This window comes from Panicum virgatum, chromosome 5K, assembly GCF_016808335.1.
Source record: "Panicum virgatum strain AP13 chromosome 5K, P.virgatum_v5, whole genome shotgun sequence".
Taxonomy (NCBI): Eukaryota; Viridiplantae; Streptophyta; class Magnoliopsida; order Poales; family Poaceae; genus Panicum; species Panicum virgatum.
The window spans coordinates 48,497,366-48,519,325 of record NC_053140.1 but is presented as its reverse complement, the minus strand read 5'-3'; the positions used below and the strand labels follow the sequence as shown (position 1 = coordinate 48,519,325).

The 21,960-nt window shown below is 52.4% G+C and overlaps 3 protein-coding genes across 4 annotated transcripts; 1 reads left to right on the top strand and 2 right to left on the bottom strand.

Moving 5' to 3' along the window:
* Positions 1-1,878: 1,878 nt before the first annotated feature.
* Positions 1,879-3,728, top strand: LOC120710748 (agmatine coumaroyltransferase-2-like). The gene has a single exon (XM_039996337.1). The coding sequence runs from the start codon at positions 2,155-2,157 to the stop codon at positions 3,577-3,579; it is 1,425 nt and encodes a 474-aa protein (XP_039852271.1). The 5' UTR covers positions 1,879-2,154; the 3' UTR covers positions 3,580-3,728.
* A 1,650-nt stretch (positions 3,729-5,378) lies between these two features.
* Positions 5,379-10,203, bottom strand: LOC120708046 (probable sugar phosphate/phosphate translocator At1g06470). 2 transcript variants are annotated; one of them, XM_039993138.1, is made up of 12 exons: positions 9,542-10,203; positions 9,257-9,429; positions 8,427-8,512; positions 8,289-8,338; positions 8,007-8,074; positions 7,724-7,824; positions 7,535-7,547; positions 6,986-7,170; positions 6,407-6,493; positions 6,223-6,317; positions 5,917-6,053; positions 5,379-5,819 (listed from the first exon to the last, which is right to left on the bottom strand). In XM_039993138.1, exons 1-11 carry the CDS (start codon positions 9,943-9,945, stop codon positions 5,930-5,932), a joined length of 1,386 nt encoding a protein of 461 aa, XP_039849072.1. In that variant the 5' UTR covers positions 9,946-10,203; the 3' UTR covers positions 5,379-5,819; positions 5,917-5,929. The 2 variants fall into 2 exon arrangements, with proteins under 2 accessions (XP_039849072.1, XP_039849071.1); XM_039993137.1 differs by having other exon boundaries at positions 5,380-5,819; positions 5,921-6,053; positions 9,542-10,201.
* Positions 10,204-11,466: 1,263 nt separating this feature from the next.
* On the bottom strand, positions 11,467-12,937 carry LOC120708049 (transcription repressor OFP1-like). The gene has a single exon (XM_039993139.1). The coding sequence runs from the start codon at positions 12,825-12,827 to the stop codon at positions 11,814-11,816; it is 1,014 nt and encodes a 337-aa protein (XP_039849073.1). The 5' UTR covers positions 12,828-12,937; the 3' UTR covers positions 11,467-11,813.
* Positions 12,938-21,960: the final 9,023 nt, after the last annotated feature.

Here is a 21,960-nt window from a genome sequence, read left to right as displayed (position 1 = left end):
TGCTCGATGCAGGACATGTGATAAGGACGGGTTGTTTGAGCACTGCTCCGGTACTGACATGCAATAAGCAGACACTGCTTGAGGACCAAACATGAAGTACTTCAACCTCGGCGCCAATTCAACATGAAAAATTCCTCTTTTGATTGGTAGTATGCGATTGTGCATTACCATTTTCTTTACCTCTTACGTATATAGAAGCAAACTCCTGTGATCAGTAAGTTTGAAACAGTTTCCATCATCTTAATCGAGTAGTTGGACAAAAACTATGATGCAGGCCAAACTTGTTTACCGGAATATGATTGAAGCATAAATATTAAATAATTAACAACCTGCTGCTTGCATTGGAGTCGGGAGACCTTATTCAGGCCAAACTGAAACTGAACTGCATTCAGTAAACACACTTTACTTGCTTCTATGATCCAGAACCTGAAATGTGCATACTGATCCAGAAACACAGTTTTCTCATATTCTTCATCTGTAGCTGCCTGCAGAGATAAAAGCATGATTTCTTCGAAAAATCTATTTTTCTTTGTTTTCTTTTAAGAAAAGACAAGTTCGATGTAAGAAGGAACGGAAGAGTGCTGAAGCTCATGAATTCTGTGCTGAACGGAAGAGAGCTGGAAAGGAATCTTCATCAGCCGGTCCATGGATGCAAATCAAAGGTTGGGAAATTTTATCTATAACAGGAAATTAAAACGCGATGAGCTGCTTGCAAATTTAGATCCCAGCTGTTTCAGTTTATGCATGCGTTCTTCAGATTTCAGGCTGTTCGGAAGGCGTCCTTCAGAAGTTTAGATAACGTAACGTAATCGTATCAAGCCGAAATAGTGACGGTTATACAGAAATGAACAGCAGCTGGCGCGAGCAAGCGTTGCATTTCACCAAAATCTCCGGCCGTACATCCCCGCCGCCCTCGCCTGCCCGCCATTCTCTTCTGCCGTTCTGCGTCTCTGCTAGGGCCCCCCGGAACTCACCTACCTGTGGTGCTGGAGCCTGGATCTCGCCGGAGTTGAATGCAGCAACGCCGCTGAGGATGCGGCGGATAGAGAGCGGGAGTTTTTTTTTTTTTTGAATCGCGTTGCTCGAGAGCGGTGGGGGGGGGGGGGGGGGGTCCGGAATCGACGCTCGCTGTCGTAGGCTCAAACAGAACAGTAGCTTGTTCTAGCCCTTCGGTGGACGATGGGCTGGCCTAGACTTGCAGTCTGCCAATCCGCCATGCATCAACCAGCCTACCACGACCGCATTACCAGAAACGCCGAGAACAGGGCACGGGATTTAAATGTTTAATACAGTAGCAGCGCTGCACAGTACTTAATTTCCGAGATTTTGTAGGTAACGGAAGACCGTGGGTTAGGACTACGGACGTGTTGGAAGTATGAACTAGTCGTACTCGCAGGTGCACAGTCAGTGTGGTTGGAATTTGTCCCTTCCAAAGCCACTTCAAAGCATCGATCATATCATTTGCTTTGACCGACCAGAAACCGGCTGGAGCGGACTGTGTAGAGAGACTGGAGATTTAGTTGGAGTTGGAATAGTATGTGTTTTCCATTCAGCATGTGCGCCCAAACACAGTGGAGAGACCCCGAGACTCCACACACATGTCAGAAATTAGCAGCAGCGCAACAACAACGGAGGAAGTACGTAGGATCTGGTGTGGTCATCGAGCTCCGGTGCTCGATCATCCCGGCTTATCCGCCCGCTAAACAAAGCCCGTTCCGTCGCTGCGTGGGCAGACTCCATTTTCCACGCTCCAAACCTACCTACCTGTTACTACTCACCATCTTGCCGCCATTGTTTTTGCCACGCATCGCCGTCGAAATGTCAACCGCGTCCGCACCACCCACCAGGGGACGCAGCATATCCACGGCAACGGAAGCATCTGCCTCGCTCGTCCATTCCACCTGTCTGTCGACGTCGATCTCCATCCAAGAGTCGCGTTTGAACGCGGCGCCCCGGTGGTGGCTGTGTTCCTCCGATATCCTCGCCTCCCTCAGCTCGCTCACCAACCACCTCCCGGCAGGAGTCAGCGAGCGCTCCCGCAGCCAATCGCCGTTTGACCTGCCGCGCTCTCGTTCGAGACCCACCTACTACTGCGTGCATGCGCTGAAGCCTACTATAAATTGCGCCGGGAGCCGACTCGTGTCGAGGCATCGAATGATCATCGACCTTGTACCCGCGCAAGCTAGGCAGGCAGAGTACACTCCCGCGCGCGTCTCGGTCGGCAAATCCACGATCAAAGAGTTACTAGGAATGAAGATCACCGTGCAGTCGTCGAGGGCGGTCCGGCCTGACTACGGCAGCGGCGGCGGCGCCGACGTCGTGCCGCTCTCGGTGTTCGACAAGGTGAACTTCGACACGTACGTCTCCGTCATCTACGTGTTCCGCCCGCCGATGCCGCCCAACGCCGCGCTCGAGGCGGGGCTCGCCAGGGCGCTGGCCGAGTACCGGGAGTGGGCGGGGCGGCTCGGCGCCGACGCCCGGGGCAACCGCGCCATCCTCCTCACCGACGAGGGCGCGCGGTTCGTGGAGGCCACGGCCGACGTCACGCTCCACAGCGTGCTGCCGCTGCGGCCCACCAGGGAGGTGACGAGCCTGCACCCGAGCGGCGACGGCGCCGAGGAGCTCATGCTCGTCCAGGTCACGCGGTTCGCGTGCGGGTCCGTCGCCGTGGGCTTCACCGCGCAGCACCTCGTCTCCGACGGCCGCGCCACCAGCAACTTCTTCGTGGCGTGGAGCCAGGCCACGCGCGGAGCCGCCGTCGACCCGGCCCCGGTGCACGACCGCTCGTCCTTCTTCGCGCCGCGGGACCCGCCGCAGGTGGAGTTCGAGCACCGCGGCGTTGAGTTCAAGCGGAAGCAGCAGCCGCCCCCGCGCGTGAGGAAGCCGGTCATCAGCGACGGCGACGCCGACGCCGACGACGAGTTGGTCGTGCACAAGGTCCACTTCAGCCGGGAGTTCATCTCCAAGCTCAAGTCCCAGGCGTCGCCGCCGGGCACGCACCGGCCGTGCAGCACGCTGCGGTGCGTGGTGGCGCACCTGTGGCGGTGCGTGACCGCGGCGCGCGGGCTCGGCGCGGGCGTGTCCACCAGCGTGTGCATCGCCGTGGACGGGCGGGTGCGGATGACCCCGCCGGTGCCCGAGGGGTACACGGGCAACGTCGTGCTGTGGGCGCGGCCCACGGCGACGGCGCGGGACCTGGTCACGAGGCCGCTGCAGCACGCGGTGGAGCTCATCAACCGGGGGCTGGCCCGGGTGAACGAGGGCTACTTCCGGTCGGTCGTGGACTTCGCGAGCTCCGGGGCCGTGGAGGAGGAGGGGCTGGTGCCGACGGCCGACGCGGCGGAGACGGTGCTGAGCCCCAACATCGAGGTCGACAGCTGGCTGCGGATGCCCTTCTACGAGCTGGACTTCGGCGGCGGGCGGCCCTTCTTCTTCATGCCCAGCTACGTGGCGGTGGAGGGCCTCCTCATCGTCCTGCCGTCCTACTTCGGGGACGGCAGCATCGACGCCTACGTCCCGCTCTTCAGCCGCCACATCGACAACTTCAAGAACCTCTGCTACTCCATGTCCCTCAACTAGCTCTGCTCTGCATGCTGTCCTACTTGCTTGCCCTGCTGCTGCTGCTGGCGCCGCCGCAGCAAGCCATGTAGATGCACATGTGCTAAAAGTTGGTTGTATTTCAATTATAAGATTCTTTTGAGAGAGAAATGAAATTTTGTTGATCATCATATTCAATTATTCATGGCGTGCCACCAAGTTCTCAAGGCCAGCTGACGTGCATGCCGGCCCAGTCTTAACACAAGGCCGCTGCCGTCAACGAAAGGATCGGAGCTGGTGTCATTCCCTGGAACACAGAGCAGAAGATTGCCACGCTACGTGTATCGCCGTATCGGCTTGTAGAACATCGGGTGATATTTCGTCACAGCGCAGGATCAGTTAATCCGCTAACAGGAATCCAAACGGCCTCCTCAAAGGGTGCAAAAGGAAACAGAGAGATGGCTAACGGGGCCGATCTGGCACCGTGCTTTCAAGATGGATGAATCTTCAAAATAAAAAGGGCGGAACAACTTTAATCTGCTAAAAGGGGTGGAACTTGAACGTGTGATGTTTGTACACTACACAGTATACATTCCCATAAATGGCAGCACTACATATCTGTCGGTACCTCAGGACTGGGGTACCCCTCTTGCTATGTCTAGGTAAGGGTCTCGTAGTTATCCTTAGCTACGCCCTGACGGCCGAGCAGCCGGACCCCTGTGGTCCGGAGCCCTACTCTCCCGGCAAATGGCCCCGGACCCGCTCCCCGCTCGGGGAGGGTCCGGTGACGCCACGTGTCCAGGAAGGAAGTAGCCCTCCGCCGAAACCGCTGGGGGCCCCGGACCCCAGCCGGGTCCCGGATCCCCATATACTATCCGGACCGCTCAGCGGGTGGAACCGACACTCCGCCTGGGTCCGGAGCCGCCACGTGACCACAGGTGCGGGCACGCGCGCGGTACTGCTTGGCTTCCACTGGAAGACTCACCTACCTACCGCATTCAATGCTGTAGACGGAAGTGCGCCTTGCCACAGCAGAGCCCGAGGCGGCTTTTGCCAGGTTGCACTGTTAATCGCATGTTACCAAGGCACATAGTACAGTCGCTGGCACCGTCCACGCCGCGTATGTCAGTCTACTATGCCAATTGGACACGACGGCTCAGGCTTCGCCCGTAATGACGCCTACACGGTAGACCCAGCAGTCTACGCCGCAAGCTACATCACCCCAACGGCCGCCTTGCCGATGGGACAATAAGGACTCCCCTCGGTCAGAGAATCTACATAGCGATGAAACATATCCAAGAAGAGATCCTCACCCGCTATAGCTCCATTGAAGCTTCCCGTGCAGTATACTATACATCCACGTTAGACCCACCTGTCGGGGGTCTAACGACTGTGTACGCGTCCCCTTGCTCTATAAAAGTGAGATGCCCGTTAGGAAAGAACTCAAGCCGAACGGGGCAGAGGATAGTCTCATTCAGTGGCGAAGCCACATTGACTTTGCCTGGTGCACGTGCACCATGGTAAAAATCAAATCTATAATAGTTAATTCAATTTTTACCATGTAAATAATATAATTTTTTTCTATGTAATGGACAGTGCACCAGGGTCATTTCAATGCTAGCTTCGCCCCTGGTCTCATTCATTCCTAGTGCAATACACCACACAGTGAATGTAGGGTATTACGCTCCGGCGGCCCAAACCACTCTAAATCCGTGTGTTCTTGTGTTCTTACCCCAAGCTAGATCGGCCTAATAGTTTAGCACTTCCCCGAGTACTCCCCCTCGGGGAATAGACGGGTGCGTTCCGCCACCCGGCTGTGGGTACCCCAAAAGCCCACGACAATATCAATATCGTTTACTTTTTTATCTCAAAGGGGGAACAACCCCTGTCCCTATGCTGAACATTTCCTTCAACAATCAAAACGTACTACAAAATTGAGCTCTCTCCTCTTCCGGTAAACTAAAAGTGCACCAGCTATTGCTAACTGTAGCTGATGGTATCGTGGACATACTGCACAATTCCTCGTTCGTATATATATGCACCATTTCTTTTGTTCTTGAAAGGACAACCTTTGTACTGATACCAGGTCGTATGTACCGTGCTGTGTGTCTTCCCGATAAGGCTGTTAGTGTCGTACCCATGCAGGACAGTCCATTGCCATTGTAAAGCACAAAATACGAAATCAGTTAGCTTGTGAAAGTAAGACGATTGTAGTAATGCCCTGTGCAGGTACAGATGATCTTGCTCCTGTGGAACAACCAGTGCATATAATAATCTGCTTTCTGCAAAATCAGCGAGTCCAATTGTTAAAGTAATTGGAAATATCCAAGCAAAAGTCTTATCTGACGTACACATCTACTCATATTTTTGAGATCCTACCTACCACATTGAGTCAGCCTGTATCATCTTGATCTTCAGTATCATCATCAAGGATAACATATTTTGAAGTGCCATTGGAAGATTGGATATTTGTTCCAGCATCTTTATTGTGATGGCCTTTTGTGAACCTCTTATATCTGCACACAGCACAAGATTAGTCGGTAAATATTGTTCATGCATTAGAAATAAACATGTGTTTCCATTTTGAAGATTCAAGTTGAAATTTTGTTTAGTCATTTACTAATTACGGAATTGTAATAATAATATGGAAATACAAATATTCAGCATATGGAAGTTTCAACTCACTTGTACAAATTGAATAGACTGACGCCAAATATTATTATTGCCAGCCCAAGCCCCTTTAACCAGGTAAATGGGTCATTAAAGAATAGCACAGCAACCTGTATGTTTTTTATTGTGAACAAAATCAGTCACATGAGATGAATTGATATAAACTATCACGACAAGCAAAATCAGATTTTAGTTATACCAGAATAGTGACAGCTTCCTTCACTATTCCTGCAACGGTCACTGTTACAGCACTAGTCACGGAAACAAGAACATATTCTGTCAAAACCTGCAAGTGAACAGATCCTGTCAAACCAAGTTGTAGAGAATAATTCAAGATTGGCACAGTCACAACAGGAATAAATGGCGATCATGTCTTAATAATAAATCAAAGGCAGACTCGACAAAGAGAAGACTTGCTACAACGACAAGTATTGCTGGTTATTTTTATAAAATAATAAAAAACTCCCTCAATAGTTGCATAACTACCTCATGCTGTCATGCAGACAAGGAGGCAGAGTTAACAGAATCAACCATGCTCCACCCCATTTCATGATATGTTTTAATCCCTCAACCTACTTCAATACTTCAAATCATTAAAACCAAGGGTACAAAACGTAAAATAACACTGCTGGTTTCCTTAACAAATAGTTCTGAAATTACACATTCCATTAGACTGGAAAGATATTTTGAGCATGAGGGAGTAGTAGCTAACTTTAATAATTCTAAGTGAGAAGCAAGCATAAATATTATTCACAGAAAAGGAGCACATGATACATACCATAAAAAAGGCCAAAGCACCACCTAGAAGCAGCAATAAGCTGCTCCTTATTATATGAGCAGAACTATCAAAAAAGCGACTTGCTCTGAAATCATGCCATGGATCCATGGCAATAGAAATAACTGCTGTTACTATTGCCATCACTGGGGTAACATGGCTCATCAAGGTAAAAGGATTCTTTAATCCTGCACAGTAAAAAATAAAATAAAATTATGATGCCGTGGAAATGGTACTTAGCATACTGACTGATTCATAATAGAATACATTGCTTTTGATGTTATTGATTTTCATATTTCAGACCAGAATGGTACATATTCTAATGCAGTGTATTCACAGTTTCACACAGATGTTAATGGAAAAGTTTAAGATATAATGCGATAGCAGCAATACATAGATCAGTAGTCATACTCCCAAAGAAATAAGTGCACATCAAATGTATATGAATGTTTATGAACCTTGTATTCGGGGACATGACTGATGCCAGCACATGAATGAAAGGTGTAATAGTGTTCCTCTGAGTGAGTAAAATTCTAAAGATAGAATGCTTACCGTATTCCTCTTTCTTCAGCGGTTTTCGCAGACATAAGGGGAGGAAAAGGCAAAAGTTCAGTAACAGCTGGGATGAAATAAAAATACAACATAGATATACGAAACTAATAGGACCAGGTTTCCGGTCCAATAACCAATATTAAAAAGAAAACAAAATTAAGAAAATTCTGAAAGAGTTATATTACAAACCTGGAGAAGAATCTGGGTCATCGACCAGCGGAAACCAGACATAACAGCAGCAAGCATAATAAATATAAATCCCCAAAGATTAAATTCTGTCTCTTTAGCAACTGCGAGGTAGAAAGTTAGACCCAGTTAAAGATGCTAAGACAACTTTTGAACGTACATGGCATGCAGTTAGGAATTAAGACGCAATGTTAAGCCATAGATTACAGCAACCTAAAATATAGCAAAACTCTAGTTCGAAGGCTGTTTTCTTAGCCCTGAATATGTTGATGTAAGAATGTGTTACCTGTTAGTAGAACTCCAAACGAAACAATCAGCATGATTCCAAGAAGGCTAAAGCTGGGTTTCTCTAGCCTTCCAGAAAAAAGAAAGTGAATTTCAGTTTATGACTTGAAAATTGAAAAATAATACAAGGCATAGAAGATGAGCAGGAAAAGATAATTCTAGACACAAATAACATATGAAAAACGTATAAAGCAATTTACATTGACGCAATGAAAGCAAGAAGCAGCTAAACTTGAATACAAAAAGGCATTACAACTAAAGGCGGAGTAGCAAGCAAAGTTACCTGAACATAAAAGCAAACAAAAGAATGAAAATTGGAGCAGCAGATTTGCACTGCACAATAATATAAAAAGGAAAATTAGAATCTCAACTATTAATTAGTGGACCAAAGAAATAATGATCCTCATAGGAAGAATTATACCATTGTTGCAAATGTCACAGTAATGAAAACAAGTGAAATGTTGCTCAGGTTTATATCAAGAGCAGTAGCCAAAGCTGTTGGGACAACTGCAGAAAAAATAATGTGATCATTATACATCGGATGCAGAGTAAATATTGAAGTTACTATACATGGCAACTTAAACACAAAAATACAAACACATAAGCATACGGAAATGTAAAAGCTAAAAAAATATTTCACCTAGTTTTTTTTGTTGATAAGAGTCAGAAGTGTTTGCAGATCATAGGCAATGGTCCAAATTAACCGAAATGTAATAACAAAGATACACGCAGCAAACAGTGTGGAACCAAACCGTATTTTTTCAGCAGATGTGGTTTCTGTATCAGTTTCAATTCACATCATGGTCGTAAATGTGAGGGCATGCACCACCTACAACCTGTGTTTGATCCCCAGGTGGAAGCATGGGTGAGAATAGCCTTTTTAAGAAAGCAACACCACAATTTATTGCACTTTTCCATCCTTCCTTAAAAAGGCTTACGGTTGTTTCATCACCAAAAGGCCTAAATCTGTATACACATTTGGCCTTACGGTTGTTTCATCACCAAAAGGCCTAACTCTGTCCATCTTCAGTGCTCTTGTAGCTGACCCCGAAAGAGCTAATTTCAACATATGTTTTCCTCCATGCTAGTCATACTGTATTTAACAGTCCCATGTCCAAAATAGACAAAGCTGGTTTTGCTAATTATAAAGCACCGAGCTATCAAATTCTCATGACCTTTTGCACGATATGTGAACCCTCATCCTACTATCCTAGCATCTGAGTATAGTATTACAAACAACACATTACCCACCTCGTAAAATGTAATCCTTCCACGTCATTTTCCTGGCTCCTCCCTCCAGGCCACGGTGCTGGAACCACACGATGGTCCTGGACGCCACGGCCTGTATCGTGAAATGCACCGTGTTCATCAGGAAGGGAGCCGGGAACTTCCACATGTGCTTCCCCAGCATCTCCTTGTTGTACCTGATCACACGCGCAAGCGCACGGAATGAACAACTAGCGACAAACGCATCCGCACACAAAGCTCGCCTGAATTTCCGTATTGCAGTATTAACGAACAAAACGCGTTACTCACAGCGTTAAGCATGTGCTCAGCGTGTACCAACTCGCAATCAACCCGATGACCTTCGCAACCAACCACGGCGAGATCGGCAGGCCCTCAGATCTCGCCGCCGGCCCCGCCTCAATGTCCATCGGTAAGCTGCTGCCGCCACCGCCGCCCGCAGAGGAGGGCAGGAGCGGTAGCTCGAACTCCTCGGAGTCGTCGCCGTCGCTGGTCGCCGCGGCGTCGAGGCCATTGGACGGGGCGGCGGCGGACGGGTCCCTGCACCACCGCGAGAACGACGGCTCCCTGCGGATCCCTCCCGCCTTCTTCCGCTGCCCGCTCGCCTCCTCCCGAGGCGGTCCCGCCCGCCCATCGAGCTCCGCGGCTGCCGCCGGCGGCTCCCCCTCCTCTTCCTTCGGGTGCGGGTTCCCCATGGGACGGCGACGGCTGAAGCTTCTACAGGCGCCTGGATCTGGCAAGCGGCGCTGATCGCATCGGCGGCGTGGGGGCGAGAGGCACGGCGGCGGTGTCGGCGGCCGACGCGAAGCCGCGGACGAGGGGTCTCGCGGCAGCTTGGTCCGCTTCGGTTTTTGGTAGCAAGTCAAAATCCAGCACCTCGTCGCGGCGACTTCCGAGCGGGTAACCGCCCGCTGCCCAGGTCCGCGGCTGCTACCGGTAGTTTTGCTTGCGGCCTTGCGGGCATCCGATGATCCGAGAGGAGGAGCGCTTTCCCATTTTTCTCCCCGCCGCCCGTGTGTACGTGTACGTGCAGCGCCCACCCTCTCTCCTGGGTTAGGCTAGGCATGTGAAGTCACATGTTTTTGCGTGGAGAATTGTGCAGCTGGACGGGCCAAATTGTGCAGTGAAGAGAGCACCGGCCCATATGTCCATGTCGGTCCAAATGTTCCATAAGCATGATTTTTCCTCACTCCTGTCTCATTTTTTTTGAAACGATTTGTTTTCAAACGACGGAAAATAATCTTGAGACAGTATTAAAGAGGCTGTCGCTACAACAAAAGTGCATCTTGACATTGAATTATTCACACGCAGAGGACATTAGAGAGGATCCACTTTCCATTAAGAAGACCCTGTTGTTGAACAGCAGGGAACTATGGGGCTGCCTGCGTTGTCTGATGTCTGAGCTGAGAGCGTTGTCGTCAAGTACAGAGTACAGCGCATTTGCATACGGCGTACACACTACACCGCAGTGACCGCACCCAAGCGAGTCCGAAGACTGAATACTATACGCATGGCATGGATCAATGCGTTGCGTTCATTAATACTGTAATACGTAAAATCTCTGTCAATATTCCATTGCTGTGTGGAGCTGTTTGGTTGGCAGAGGGATGAATAAGAATCACTGCCAGCATCGACCGCCACCATGACTTGCACGAGGTCACGAGGAGTACTGCTGCGGTCAAAGCATGCAGCGGGCCTGCCTGCATCCCTGCCCACACCACACGCAGTGCTCCCCGCTTCATGCGACTACGTGAGTACGATAGCGGTCTAGCACTTCCAAACCGACGATAAAGCCATCGTCGATGACAATTTTTTTTCTCTGAACATTGCGTGCTCAGAACTTCAGGCTCACATCCGGATGGAATGGATGGCCGCGTGCCCCTCCCCGCGTCCACGAAATAAAACAGCGGGCTTCGTGCCAGTAAAACACAGGAAAACAGTGCGCCCTAGCTCATGCCAGTGCAGTACGCCGCGAACAGAAAGCACTGGCCACATCAACTGCTCACCCTTTCAAAAAAACAAAAGCCGGAGCTCGGCAGCTATTTGAATTCTAGAAACTGGAGACCTTGGAATCTTTCGCCATGCCACGCATGCCGCCAAGTTCCACGGCTGGAGCATTCGGATCCAAGTGAAAATAATGAAACGACTAGCCTTCTTTTTTTTTGTCCCTTACTTGCATTTCACTGACCCTGAAGCTGGGCTGGCAAACACAACACTCGAGAAACAGTTCTTCTTGAGTAGTTTTTCACAGTACTACCTGCATAGTACAACAATTTCCGTCTGCCAGCGCGCGCAAACTCGCAAACAACAAGACCGCCTCAAAAGCGAGCGCGGCACGGTAACCACGCCCCTCAGCTTTCCCCGGCCACGCGTGAAAAGGCCACGTCGGCACGTACGCCTTAAAAAACGCGTGGAAATCAGCGTCCACGTCGGCTCCGGACACGCCATGATGGATGCCGACACCCGCGGGGGGCTGCCTGCTGATCTCGAGCTGCTTCGTGATCCTGCTGCATGGGCGTGCCCGTTGTGGTAGGTAGCTGGGCAGGCTCGGGTCGTCAGGTGCTCAGGTGCGCGGCGGCGGGGCGGCGGCGGCCGCACGGGAGGTGGCGTTGTTGAGCTCGAACCAGACCTGGCGGAAGACCTTGACGATGCAGTCGTGGTGCTCGTCGGCGTTCAGCGACAAGTAGCACGCCAGCAGCGTCTCCAGCTCCTCGGGGCGCCCCACCATGCGCTTGCTCGCGATCATCTCCACCATCGACGCCCGGAACTCGCGCTGCGGGTCCCGCGTCCGCCGCACCACCGCGAACCGCTCCAGCTCCGACACCGCCGCCGCGGCGCTTCTCGGCCGAGGGGAGCGCACACGCAGCGCCGGCGCCAGGCGCGCCCCGGGGGCCCTCGCGGAGGAGGAGAACGACCTCCGCCCGCTCACCACGCGGCGGTGCCGGCGCCGGCGGCTCCGCGGCCGCTTCTCCTCGTCCGTGTCCGACGGCAGCGGCGGCAGCACCGGCAGCAGCGTCCGCACCGGCGCCGGCGTGGGCACCGCCTTCGGGGAGGCGGGGCGGGAGAGTGAGGCGAGGTGGCCGAGCGGCGGGAGGTCGCGGTCGCCGCCGACAGAGTAGTGGCGCCGGCGGTACAGCTGCCGCGCGGCTGCGGCCTCGGACCCGGTGTCGTCGTTGCCCACCGAGCGGCGACGCGGGGCGATCTCCGCCGCCGTGGCCCCGGTGTGGTCGCGGCGCGGGACGATGTCACGAGCTGCCTCGGCAGCGGACGATGGCGAATCAGCCGGGCTGCTCCGCGACGCCGAGGCGGGGCTGGGGCTCGTGGGCACGTGGAAGCACGACGGGAGCGCGGTGGCGGCCTGAGCGGCGCCGGTCTTCGCCACGGGCGTCGCGTGCCCGGGCCTAGCAACGGCCGCGGCGCCGTTCTTGGCCGTCAGCTTCGACAGCCACGCCAAGGGCGAGAAGGACGAGAAGATCGCCTTGCTCTTCTTCCCCTGGCCCTCCTGCCGTCGCTCTTGTTCTACTGGTGGCAGAGCTTCCCGCTGCTGTTGCTTACTGCTTCTAAGCCCCCACCTCATGGCTGAGCCGCCGGTTTCTTGTCGAGCTGCGTTTGTGAGCTCGGAGGCTGGAGATGGAGAGTGAGGACTGAGGAGAGCAGAAGAGGGGCTGGGGCTTTTAAAACGGGAGGTTTTGGCGGTTCGCCGCATGGGGAATGCGAGGTGGTGTGGGCGCTATTGGAAATTTGCAACTTTTCGTAAACAAAATAAAGTAAAAAAAGAAATACGCAATGCAACTTTTTTGAGTTTGAACTTTGAAGTTCATGATTCGTGAGGGCTTTCTGCCATGCCCAAAGAAGTAGGCGAGAAAGTGATTGTTCCACTTTTTCTTGGCGCTTCATGCGTGCCACTGGGCTACTACGCCTGATTGATTTCCGTGATTGGTGCTAGTGATTTCTCCAGCACTCAGCACAAGTGTACAACATGTTTGCTAATTGCCGCTGCCTCTCGCTTTTTCCAATAGGGCCATGCAGGTTAAAGAACAGGTGCCCGTAGTACCGCATTGCAGCCTTGCAGGAGTATGAGCACACTGCCTGCCGGTGCCTGGCTGTGCGCGTGGCTTTCGGGTTTTCCAAGGCCCTGATCATCTTTATATCAAGCAGATCAGGAGATTGGCTCGCTGCCTGTGCATCACACTTGTTTAAGCTCACCCCAGATTCTATATTTCCGTGTGGTGTCTGGTGCTGAGCCACCAGAGATAGAATACCCCACGAAGATCCACCGATGCGCACCGGCTCCGGCTTCGGGAACAGATAGGATGCCGGAAGCAGGCGCGACGCGACCGGGGCTTTGGGTGCGTGCGTGCGTGGATCTCCGAGGGCCATACCGCGCCTCATCTTTGCGTGCCTGCGCGGCTGCGCCAGTTGCCAGCACCGGCGCACAGAAAAGCCGAGCAGCGCGCACGCCCCCACACCGCGCGCCGGCCCCCCCATGCCGGACGCAACGCACGGCGCGACAGAACCGCCCGAAGCGGCGAGAGTGGCAGACACGCGCAGGCGCGCAGCGCTGGAGACGCGTAACTCGGACAGCGCCGGGCGGGGGCAGGCGCTCTGCTTGCTATGCTGGCTGCTGGCCTGCTGCCGCGGGTCCAACTTCACTGACTTGGAGAAGCGAAGGCACAACGATGAACAGTGATCTGAGTCTGGATGAACAGTGGTCCCTACCGTAAATCACTGTAGCTGGTACTGTTCACGGAACACTGTAGCAGGGGTACTGTAGCAATCAATCCTAGCCATCCGTCTCGGATCGGGCGGCCGGAAATACACCGAAAGTCACCGCTACAGTATTCCCTGACTTGCCTTCAGAAGTCAGGGAATCCCGATTGTGCTGCCGCTGCCTTTCCTTGGCAACGCGAGCGGCTCCATGCTTACTGTTCCGTTGCTTCCTGCCGCGCTCCGGCCGGGGGGCGGCCTCTTTGTTTGAAATGAACGGCGTCCCGCCACCTCGGGACTTTTCTCTTCCGACCGATGACGCCATGGCTCATCGCAGCCTACCGGTGAAAGATGGTCAGGGCAACTGTGCGCGCCGGCCTACAGCTTGCTGAATTGGCGACGGTGAACTGGTGAAGAGTGAAAAGGATCGATCGATCTCTGGTACAGTTGGGGAAAACGTTTCCAGCAGATGCACCGTCTCAGCATGCCGTCTCAGCATCCCTTTTGGCAATGCTAGAATTCTAGCACGCACACATTTCGAAAAAAGAATCTTGCATGCATGAAGTACTAAATGAAGTCTATTTGTAAAATATTTTTAGGAATGGGTGTAACTTTTCGCGACGAATCTAATGACGGTAATTAATCGATAATTAGCTATAGTGATGCTACAGTAACCATCCTCTAATCGCGCGGTCAAAGGTCTCATTAGATTCTTCAGGGTCACTAGCGCAGGGGTTCTGAAGTTAGTTTTGTAAACTGGCTTTGTTTGACACCGTAATTAACGGTCAAAGTTTACTATTCATTACCATGCTACAAAACCAAACAAGGCTGCATCTTTCGAGGAATAACTCATCAGTAACCCTTTGCATTCCCTGCTGCTTGCTAGCGTGCGCGGTTGCTAGGCATTCGTCGAGGCACCTTTGATTGAACCAGCACTCACGCTCCTGCGGCGCAGAGGCATGCAGCTCGAGTCAGCTGGTCCATGCACCCCCAAAGTGCAGCTTTTCCCTGCGCTCCGAGCGACTCCCCACCGGTGAAAGACCATTCATTCCTCTGCATTCCTAGCTACTCCCTTTCCCTGCTGATGCCAAGATCTTCAATTCATCCATATCCATGCGCCAGACGCAAAGGATTTGTGCCTTCCCCTGGCTCATCCATGTGCTCGGCCGGCCGCTTCGGTTCAAAAAAATCGGGTCCCCCTTTTGCCATCCATTTTCTGCGGTAGCAAGCTGTAGGCTCACTTTTAGCCATTCCATGCAGCGTGCCTCAAGGGCAAAGGCCCAGCCTAGAGTTGGAGTCAGGGTAGAGACTAGAGACTAGAGAGGGGCATGCACGCAGCTGTCTGCTGTCCTCCTTCCCGTCCAGTTTTCTTCATGGCACAGTACCATGATTTGAAATTTTGAGACGCCAGGACGGGAGGCGACGTAGGCCGATTGCTGCAACCAGCCAACCACATACACCCTGTTGGCTGTGCTGGTGCTGGAGGCTGCTGTTGGAGTGTTGTGAGAGAAAAATACTGCTGGCTGGTTGGTGGCTAAAGACTGCTGTTGGAGTAATGTGAGAGAAAAATACTGTTAGCTGGTGCTGGAGCAAAACAGCAGAACATAGTGATAAAAATCTTTAGCTCAGAATACAGATAAGCTAGCTCTAGAGTAGCTGCTCTTTGTGCCCTTGTCTGACTTTAGGACTGTCAATTCGCGCGGCACAATTTAAATTTCCAGCTAAAAGTTCTGATTTGAAACGAAAAGCTGCAAAAGAATGACGATGCGACCTGGTCGGGGCTCGGAAATGTGCTTCTGATAATTGATGCGGTGCTTTCCTCAAGTCCCTTCCAGGACAGAGAATTGCAAGGCAAATTTTTACTTCCCGGAAGAACATCCCTACGAGGCCCAATTGTTCTGCTGGGCATGGATTCAAATGTACGGCCCATGAATACCCTTCGCCGTTTTTTTTCTCAGTGCGTGGGCCATTGGAGTATGACGTAACACATGACATTTCTTTTTCCTACTGGCTACACCGTCAACCCGTCAAAATTAGTAGGGTACACAGGCATTTATTGATTGTACACGTAGGCTCCGAACACGCAGTTGGCCCAGAAGGAGGAATGGGAGCACAAAACGTGCGATGTCTGGGCCATTCCTCTAAAGTCTAAACCGACCCGACAAGACACGAAATAAAAACGAAGACTTGCCTCCCAACGGTGCAGCCTTTACCGTCAAAACAATGCGGTCTGACCGGAGCCCTTGACCGGAGATTTCCGGCTTTTAAATACGCGTATCTTTGAAACTTTCGTGGTACGTACACATACGACTGGCAATTGCATCAAAAGCCCGGAGCCGTGGAGCGACGAACACGTCAAGATCCGACGGCAGCCTAGGTCTGCGTGCTGGCGTGCGTGCAAGTGCGACCACGCGGTCGCTCGTGATCGCGCCCCTCTTCGTCGCAGCATGTCGCGCGGAGTCTAGTTCAACCGTTCCGCGAGGCCGAGGAGGATCAGCACGTTTGTCTTGGAGTGGGCGAGCATCACGAATTCGCGATGGTCCTGGTCCAATCCCATCCGTGCTAACTCTTTCTTTTCTTCATTTCCTACAGTTGCGCGAGCCTGTTCCTTGCGCCGACGGTCCGCCGTCAAAGCTGCAAATCGCGGGCACATCGCGTTACGATGCGTTCCAACTTCCAACTTCCAAAGGCTCATATTACACGAACCTGTTCTCCGCGGCGAGGACATCGCTTTCCGGACAGAAACCACCGAACGGGGCGCCGGTGAGCAGAGGCGTCCGAAGAGAAGAGGCCGAAACCAAGGCGGCCAGGGGGGCACGAGCGCAGAGAGGAAAACCAAAGAAATCCTCGCCGCCATGCCGTGCGTGGTGCCTGCATTTCGGCAAACCATTCTCAAACACGCCAAAAAAAAATCTCGCGCCCGGCGTGTGAAGAAAAGAAATCCCGGAGCCGCCGCGCGGTTCCTGTCCGCAGCAGAGCAGATACGCGCGTTGGACGGACGCGCGTCGCCGTCTTATCGCGAGCCGCCAGGTCAAGGTCAAGGCCCGAACCCAGCCGCACCAGGTCGCGCCGGCGGCCGTGCCCGCCAGATCCGGAGCCATCCGCCGCGGCCCTTTCCGCCCCGCTTTCCGCCGACGGCGACGCGCAGCCCCGGGCGCGGGCGCCTCGACGGCTCGTCGCGTACGCACACCGAGGCCATGCGCGCGCACGTTCGATGGTGATCCCCGCAGCCGCATCCGCCGAGCCATCCGGAGCGCATCTGCCCTGGAGAGTTCAATGAAGCGCGCGCAAAATCTCCCCAGCTTGTCGCGTCCCCTCCCCAAGCGAATGCGCGATACGAGCGCCGCCGCTTCCGGTGCGGTGCCAGCCCACGGCCCGTCCGCTCGCGGCTGCCCCGCTCGGGATCGTGACGCGACGCGACGCGACCGTCCGATCTCTTTCCGTGCCGTATCCCCGCGTGACCTTACCCGTTCGGTGCGTGTGTGGCGCCGGCGTATCCTCTTGCGCCCACCGCCGGTCTTGCCCGGATAATCCGGGCTCTCTCGTCTTCCACCGGTGGATTGGTCAAGCCCCACTCGCAAGTGCACGTGGCGTAGGCGTGGCGGGGGAAAGCCGGATGTATCTTTCGCCAAAAGAAGAGGGGGCGAGCGCGCCGGCTTCTCGCGGTGACTTTCGCTTCTGCACTCCACGGCATGTGGGGGCATTTGATTCGATCGCGTGCGGGCCAATAGGCAACCCCCCGGCTAGAGAACCTTGTTCCTTCGCCGCCCGTTCAAACTAGTTAGATTCGTTCGTCCGGATGGCTAGGGGGTGCACGCGCCGGCCGCGTGAACACGCGAGGCCCTTGCCCCCTCTCGCAATGCTAAGGGCAAATCCCTGTACACGTACGGCTGGGGCTGGCCACCTGAAGGCCCAAGGGCTGAGCGCGGCACACTTGAACGAAGCATCAAGCATGTAAAAAAGTTGCGGGCCGGCCAGGATATGCAGGATCCGGCCACGCCGCTTTCGCGAGATCCAACCGCAAGTGGAGGATGTGCGTGCCACTCGTTTTTCTTTTTTTCTTTTTACCTTGTGGGAAAGATTTCCTTCGATTTCCCTTTGGAGTGCTCCTGAAGCACCAAAAGCAAGAAAACAAAAGGGAGCGAAAGGAACACGAGGTCGACGGGTTCAGAAGCTTTTTTTTGTTGCTCGGCGCACGGCTAGCCAACCAACTGGTACAAGACAACAAGTACATGGTCTTCATTAAACATGAGCTTAGCTGCTACAAGCCCAAGCAAGGAGTAGCTAGAAGGCAGCAGCAAAGGACCCCACGCCTGTCGCCCGGTGGTGTGCGGCCTCGCAGCGCTCGGACGCGAAGCAAGTGACCGGAGAGGAAAGCGGCAAACCCATGACCAGTGACCACGAGCACGCACGCCCGGCATAAAGCAAAGCGTCAGTTGCAGCGACGACAAAGCAGCCGAGCCGAGCCCCCGACCGGTTGGGTGCCAATCGGCAGCCCAACCACCTGGTCTCGGATCTCGCAGGAGCACATATTTAGAGCAGGTTTAATGATGGACGGTAAGCGAGTTGTGTCCTACGTGGAGGATAGAGAAACGAGGAGAGAGAACCGCGCTGGCTTGACGCCGGCCCAGAATCGCTCGTGTGGTCGTTATTGGCCGAAGAAGTTGTGGTGCATTAAATTTTAGTGGAGCCTATCACAAATGTGCGCCACCTCACCGTGTGCCGCGGCCGGCTGCTGGCGAAATTAGGTCCCAACACAAACTCTATCATGAAGTCTAACCTTCTATTTATTGTGTTTTGCTGATACGACAGTATATTTATGGAAGAGAGAGGGAGAGAAATCAAGACTACAAATCTTATTTAAACTACAAGTCTTTACGCAAATCAAGAATGAATGTGAGAGAGACAAGTGGGCCATATAAACCAAAGTAACACACTTTGCATTGGGAAGTATAATTTCTTATGATGGAGTCTTTTAGGCTTAGACTCTATGAGTGGAGTCTGCATTGAGACTGCCCTTAGTAAACCTGCTATTAGCCATGTGTAATTTTGTTCTTGGATATTATACAATGTTGGTTTTTGCCACTGGACACTACTCAATTTTTCTTTTGTTGCTAAACATTTTTTAAGTATGTATTTTTGTTACTGGACACTACAGTGATTGTAATATTCATTTCGAGGAGAAAAGGAGTAAGAAAACTTTCAAAATTGCGAAATTACCTCTCGCTCCTAACCATAACCCGTTCAACCCCGCCTAGCGTTGCAGGGGTATTTTGGTCACATTACTGATTTTTCTCTCTCCTCTGAACTAGGAAATCATTAAATTAATGACTTCATTGTCCAATAACAAATATGCATATTTAAAAAGTGGTCAACAGCAAAAAAAAAAAATTGAGTAGTGTGCAACAGCAAAAGCGAACATTGGAGAGTGTCTAGAAACAAAATTACTCTTACCCGATGGGACCAATATATCCAGTTGTGGCCATTCTTATATCTGTTATTCTCGGACCCTATATAAAAAATCGACTGGAGGATAAATGGATAATTGAGTTTCTTCTTGACACGATACCGTGCTCCACCGGTCGAGTTTCGCTGGGATGGGTCTGCCCGCGGGAAGGCCACTAACCACCGCCGCACGAGGGCGCCGTGGAGGGGATTAAAGTAGGTGGCACGAGCACCAGCTCCCAAGACCCCACTGATGCTCGTGCCGACGTGCCTCGTGCTATAGCAACGGAGATCGTAGCCGGAGAGAAACACAAGTTGGCGTGTTTTCGTTTGGACGTTTGGTGAATAATCAAAGTTTAAGTCTCCCGTGATTGGTGACGTCCTTCACTATCCTAAAGCTTTGAGTAATAATTTATATAAAATTATGACATTTCAGATAAATGTAATCAAACATTTTGAAAAGTGCTTGTAGTGGCGTGCAAACTCACAGTCGGGTGGCGTAGTGCACCCGTCTAAACCCAGAGGGTGAGTACTCGGGAGTAGATAGGATTAGCTCAATCTAGATGTAAGAACACGATGAACACATCAGGTTTAGAGTGGTTCGGGCCGTCGGTGCGTAATACCCTACGTCCACTGTGTGTTGTATTGCTTGTGCTCCTAAGAGATTGAGAACGGGATTGTTCGGGGTGAATCCGAGCTTGTGTTGTGAGAGTGTAGCGAGAGTCTCCAGAGAGTCCAGACCAACCAGAGGGGACTCCTGCGTGCACCTCCCTTTTATATCTCAAGGGAAGCGCGTACATGGCCGTTGAGTCCCCGATAGGTGGGCCCAACGATGTTGTATTTAATAAGAATGGCCTATCGCTATTATGGTGCTACGCCTGGAAAAGATCTTATTTCGGGATTTCTTTGCTATGCCTGTGGGAATCTTCCGTCCGACATAGCCATGCCCTGTCTTGTCGAAACGGCGCCAGTGCGTAGCTTGTGGCGTAGCCTGCCGCGTAGCTGAACGGGCCGTGTAGCTTGCGGCGTAGGCGGTATGATGGAAAGGTGTCGTGCCATCGTATCCATTTAATGCGGCAGACGGGCTCTGCGCGGTTGCGGCGCATTCGGCTGCACTGTGTACCTCGGTAATATGCGGTCTGCAGTGAGGTCTGATAAAAGCTGCCCCGCGTGCCGCCGCGGCAGAGCACGCCTCAACCACCCGCATTGAATGTGGTGGGTGGGCGAGTCTTCCAGAGGAAGACTCGCGCCCGCGCCTGCGCCTGCGGGACACGTGGCGCCCCCGGATCCCGCCCCGGCGGTGTGTTGGTTCTACGCGCGTGGGAGGTCCGGACGGACGCGGGAGGTCCCGGACCCCTATGGGGGTCCGATCCCTCGGCTGTTGGCGCGGAGCTTCTTCTTCCTCAGGGGCACGTGGCGTCACCGGACCGTTCCCAAAGCGGGGAACGGGTCCGGGGCCGTTGGCCCGGTGAGGTGAGAGCCTGACCCCCTGGGGCCCGGCTGCTCCGCCTCTTAGGGCGTAGTTATGGATGACTACGCGAGTCCTGACTTATTGCAGTATGCGTGGGTATCCCTGCTACAGGGTACCGACAGAGGCCCCCGGGCCCACCTCGGGAGAGGCGACGAACCCGTAGTTGGGGCCACTACTGTGATTTGGCTCTGCATAACTTGAAACCTCTAGCGTTAGACTGTTGTCACAGGACAGTCCAAATAATACCGATCAAGTGCACTAGTAACCATTTAACTTAATCCTCCGCTACTGCACTTCACCAGTACACTCAGACTGCCTGCTTTAACCAGGATCGATTACACAGGAACTCTCGCCAAAAGACGAGCACAGATGATTACCGGCAACAAAAACGTTTAAAGCCATTTACAAACCGAGTTTAAAACAGAAGCACCAATTTAAACTACAACAAGTGTTTACAAGTCAGTTTTACAATTCAAATCTCAGAGTTCAAAAGCAGCGGAAAGCAATTTAGAGTTAAAAACAAGCTTTAAAACAATACGATAGATAACGTCGACGACAGAAGACGAACTTCACATCTTGCCCACTGATGTGAGGCTCACCTGCCCTCAATTCACGGAGAAGACGGGACCCACTCGACCGTCCAACCTGGAGGAAGAGGCTGACCACTCCAGGACACACTAATTTCCTCGAAGACTTCCGGAATACAACCTGCTCAAAAGATATGGCAACAACAAGCCTGAGTATTCTAATACTCAGCAAGACTTACCCGACCATGGGTATACTTAGCCCATTAACTAGACATGAAAGGCTTTTTGGCTCTGGAGTTATTTTGCTAAAAAGCAGCTAGCACTGAATCCTTACTTTCAATATTTTAGCGCCAATTGAGTTGACCCCTATAACTTAGGTTTGCCTAGTACTCTAGAGCATACATGGTTGATCACATTATCTTTTCAGCTTACCACAACCAACATTCTCAGTTCAGACTCATTCCACTTCTTTACTACGATGTGACAGAGAGATCAAGGTTCTCATATCCGCGAGTCACGGCGAATCGATCCGATTTAACCTTGCAAGGTGGACCTAACCA